The sequence below is a fragment of the Pterocles gutturalis genome, unplaced genomic scaffold, assembly GCF_000699245.1.
Source record: "Pterocles gutturalis isolate BGI_N339 unplaced genomic scaffold, ASM69924v1 scaffold25668, whole genome shotgun sequence".
In the NCBI taxonomy this organism is placed as follows: domain Eukaryota; kingdom Metazoa; phylum Chordata; class Aves; order Pterocliformes; family Pteroclidae; genus Pterocles; species Pterocles gutturalis.
In genome coordinates this window covers 25,142-29,506 of record NW_010126348.1, presented here as the reverse complement: position 1 = coordinate 29,506, position 4,365 = coordinate 25,142, and the positions used below count along the sequence as shown (strand labels likewise).

Genomic DNA, 4,365 nt, shown 5'->3' with positions numbered 1-4,365 from the left:
TTTTTAATCCCCGTTTAAAAAAAAAAAAAAAAAAAAAGTGTCTGTAAGCAAATCACATGGTCTTTTTATACTTTGATTTTCTGTCAATAGTAAGCATAATATCTTCATTAAAATATAATATTAAATATATATAATGATGGCAATGCAATGTGGATCATAATACCATTTTAAAAAGTGCCCTTGCCTGTCAGCAGGGATCCTAAACTATTTAGCAGGATGGGCTCCTGTTTTGTATACACATGGCATCTGATATAATGAAGCCCTGTTCTCAGGTGGGGCTTCAAAAAGCTCCTTCAAAACAATGATAATTAGGCCTCCCAGAAAGTAATCAAGTAGCATTGGCATGTCTCCATATCATGACACATTTGTTACTTTCTTTAGGAATGTATTTCATTCTTCTTCTGTCCTGTAATCATCATTCTGTGGCTTCCAAGGGATAAAAGTTATCAGGCAGAGACTTCTGTACAGGAGGAGCAGGAAGAAGATGCATTATAATGCAAAAGGCAATACAGCTCTAGCGCTTATCTTTCTGACTAGATATAGCTTTTTTAATCTTTAAAGCCATTAAGCTTTCCACTGAAACTTCGTTTCATGGAGCTGCATACATATTCTAATCAAATAAAGTTGTCCAAGATAAAAAAAACCTAGCATAAATCATGCTCCATGTCAAGTTTCAGTCTATGTCACTAGAAGTTCGACTGAGTTTTCATTTTTCTGGAATCAGATTTAACCCACTTCCACTAAAACACTAAGATGTTAGTTTTTCTCTGGTAACCTTTTAGTATCCACTATGTATTTGGGAGTGAATGCAAAAAAGATGTGGCTCAAAAACTGTTGATCCATAAAGTTTTAATGCAGACAAGGTAAACTGGGATGATCAAGGAAGGGATTTGCAGGAATTCTTATGAAAGCAATATTTATTTATTTTTTTCTGGAGTTAATGAAACTCTGAAAGAAGAGTTTCCATCAAAGTATGGCCTTCCATTGAAATCGACATTTTTCATAAGAATTCTGATTTTGAGACAATTTTCAAAGCAAAGTTTTCAGAGCTATTCAAAAAGATTGGTCTGGTTTAACATTTTCTTTGTTTTGCTTCTTTAACATCCATAATGCTATTGAACTGCTATACTACGAGCAGAGAAGATTTGGACTCTCCTCTTTCAATTATTCTAAATGTACTTATTCTTCTGTATCTTTCTCTTTTTTAATTGCAAGACTTTGATTAAAAAAAAAAAAAAATTACCAAGTGAAGGCTCAAGAAATTCCTCCCAGCTCCCTGTTTTACCATAGAGTAACCTGGGCTTCAAAGCTCTCTCCAGCCTGGCAAACTAATGTTGTAAAGAGGTTATTCACAGCCATATTATGTGTCCCTTGCATAATCAACTGTCTCCTGCTTGCAGTTTGGCAGGAGAAGGACCTCATCACCTCCAAGCTCCCTGCTCAGATGGAAGGAAAAAAAAGAAAAAAAAAAAGTAGGTAAAAATCTGCTTTTGTTCTGCGGCTTTACGGTTCGCTTTTTAGTTACAATGCAGAATGCAGCTCTGATTCACCCCACCATCAAAGAACAGGTTTCATCTACTCGAGTTGCCAACTGTAAAGCTGGTACAATATTGCTTGCTAAGTAGTGCACAAGCATAAAATTTCTCTTGCTTTCTGCCACCCAAGTCCAGTAACCATTGCTTACTATCCCATTAGACTGATAAACTTGCAGTGTTTGAAAATAGAATTATAATCTGTCAGGAAGTCAAAAAGGTTACTCACTTGCTAAGCAAAGAACTGCCAGGGCGAGGAGTACAAAGACGCCTGTTATCTTCATGGCAGACATGGGTTCTTGACCTGTTTCACAGCCAGTCTGTGCTCTAAATATTCCAGTACACTTAGCTTCAATGCGTATTCCTGTGTTTGTGAGAGCAGATATATATACACGCACGCATGCAGAGCAGGAGCCCTGGTGATGAAATCCCCCGTGCAGAGAGGGTAATTAGAAGAAGGTGTTGCCCATGGGTAGTGTCAATAAGAATGTCTTCTGTACAACACGAATGTCATAAGTACAGGGCAAAGATGAGCGTCACAGCATGGATTGTGTTGATAAAGAAGATGTATTGTACTTTGGTTAATCCCCTTGCCTAATTAACTGTTCCATTTCTATTAGCGAGTTCAAGGGGTGACTCAGTAAGGTGGTTACTTACTGCTGGTCTGTTATTGCCATATTGACCCTTAGAGCGGAACATAATTCCCAGGGAAAAAATAGCTCTTACTGGCTGTGTTCCAAAAGATTCATACCAGTAGAGCTGAAATTAATTCCTATTCTCTAGAAATTTCTGAGACCCTTGTCATGAGGTGTGGTTAGAGGCGATGATGGTTAGTATGGCCACTCACTGAGACCTTTCAGAATGCTCTGTGGTCGTAGCTGCTGCTCAGAAAAGTCTGTGTTTCACATGAGTACCCTCACCTTCGCATGGAGCCTAGAAGATTCCCCTGTCTTTCAGTGTTCTTCTGCCTTTAAAGTTCCACCAGTTCAGAGATCAGAAACAACGCTTTGTGACAGAAGCAGCAAAGATCCATTGCACTGCTCATCTTGTCCTTTTGTTGCTGTTTCCAGCACAATAGATGTCATATCATGTGGGTTTCTTTAAACAAAGCCTGTGCGTTACTGACTTAATCAATAGGCATAAATTTCTTTTATAATACAGGCCAGGGGTAGAGTCACAATGTGAAACTTAGATCTGAGTCTTAATTTTCATGAAGTTCAAAGTTACATGGAATTTTAAGCCTATAGTTTTGTTTGAAGCCATCCTTCCAGAATTGCCTTCTCTTTAGCGATTTGCAATGTATAGATGTGTGAATTGTCTCAATATGAAAGATCTCTGCAAACAATTGCAGTTCACAGTATTTCGGTGATCACCTTCTCTACACTGCCAGATAGCCTGGAGCTTTTTCCCCATGCAGGAGTTAGGGTCGTATATGCTAATTTCACTAAGACAGAAGGACTGAAAGTTCTTACATAAAAGATTGTAATAGGTCAAGTAGACCTTGGGCCCCATTAACTCATCCCAAGAGGAATACAGATCATCTTGTCTTTAAAGAATGTAGGTAATGGATAAATGGTTAATTTCTCATCACTTAATGGGACAAAAAACCCAGATGCCATCAAATTCCAGTTCCAGGGTAGGTAAAGATCTGGATTGAGCTGGAGTCCTGTGGATTTTTTTTTTTTTTAAATGCCCTTACTGCTGTGATTTAATTTAAAATTTTTCTGTATTCTTAACTTGGATGTCTGTGCATATACCTGTGAGGTGGAGATCACAAAAGACAGGCTGTGATTTAAATTGGGGTTGGTCTGGATTCTGCTGCTTTGGGATGTCAGTGAAATTTTTGTTCTAAAAAGCCCGAAACTTTTCTGAAGAGCCTGTCACAGAGTGTGTATAATCTCATGGAGAATATTCAGGACACGTTTGTCAGTTGATGGGCGATTACCAACATTAGGCAACAAGAGTAAATCCCAGAACGACTCACAAGGTACTCCTAGGCTGAATAGTTTTGAGCAAACAAGACTCTTGAGGATGTCTTGAAACTGTAAAACTGCAGCTTGACAGAACACGCAGGTTCCTTGACACTGGTATGAGGAAATGTGCCACTTTGGTTACACTGTCTTGCCTAATATGGTGCTGCAGAGTGTCTCATGCAACCTCAGTATCCATCCCATCCCTCTAGCAGAAGAATATAAACATGTGTTTGCAGTCTCCTGAGTTGATGTAGGAAGATTTTCTGAGGACTAGTGTAGAAAGGAAGAGAGGACTTTCGGAGGTGGGAGGGGGCTAATGAGGGAGGCAGGTTTTGGATCAGATTTGTCTTGCATTTGAAAACTACCTTGCTACTGAAAGGAGTCCTGATGCTTATTCTATGCCCCATAGCAGGAAAGCCATGGTGTGAAGGTTTTTCTTTCTGGAAATGTTTAAGTGTTTTGATTAGGGCTTTTGAATCAATTAAAATTCATTTTCTGAGCAGCGGACGTTAAGCTTTGTAGGGCTTGCCCAGACCACTCGGGCAGGAGCGATACAGTTCTGATGAGAAGCTGTGACATATTGCAGGGTGTGCAAACAGCAGCTTGCTACAAGGCGGGCACAGCGGGGGATCCACTGAAGTTCTGGAGATTTGTACATTTTGAAATATCAAAGCTGTCTTGAAGATTTGAGAAGAAAAATGCCGTACACAGAAAGCAACAGTCTGTTTTACTTTCTGCAGTGAGTTAATACTCATCTGCAAGATCTCAGAATGAAATTTGATAGAAAGTAACGCCACAAAGCATTTATTGCAACTCCAGTTTAGAAGGTTACCAAAGTGTCTCTGTATCTATATTCCTAG

The 4,365-nt window shown here is 39.2% G+C and overlaps 1 protein-coding gene across 1 annotated transcript in view; it reads right to left on the bottom strand.

The window, feature by feature from the left end:
- The window catches only part of LOC104465781 (ovomucoid-like), a 4,674-nt gene extending 2,849 nt beyond the window's left edge, over positions 1-1,825 (bottom strand). Inside the window, exon 1 of the mRNA XM_010078963.1 lies at positions 1,762-1,825. Coding sequence (XP_010077265.1) covers positions 1,762-1,825 — 64 coding nt within the window. The remainder of the gene's footprint in view (positions 1-1,761) is intronic.
- Positions 1,826-4,365: the final 2,540 nt, after the last annotated feature.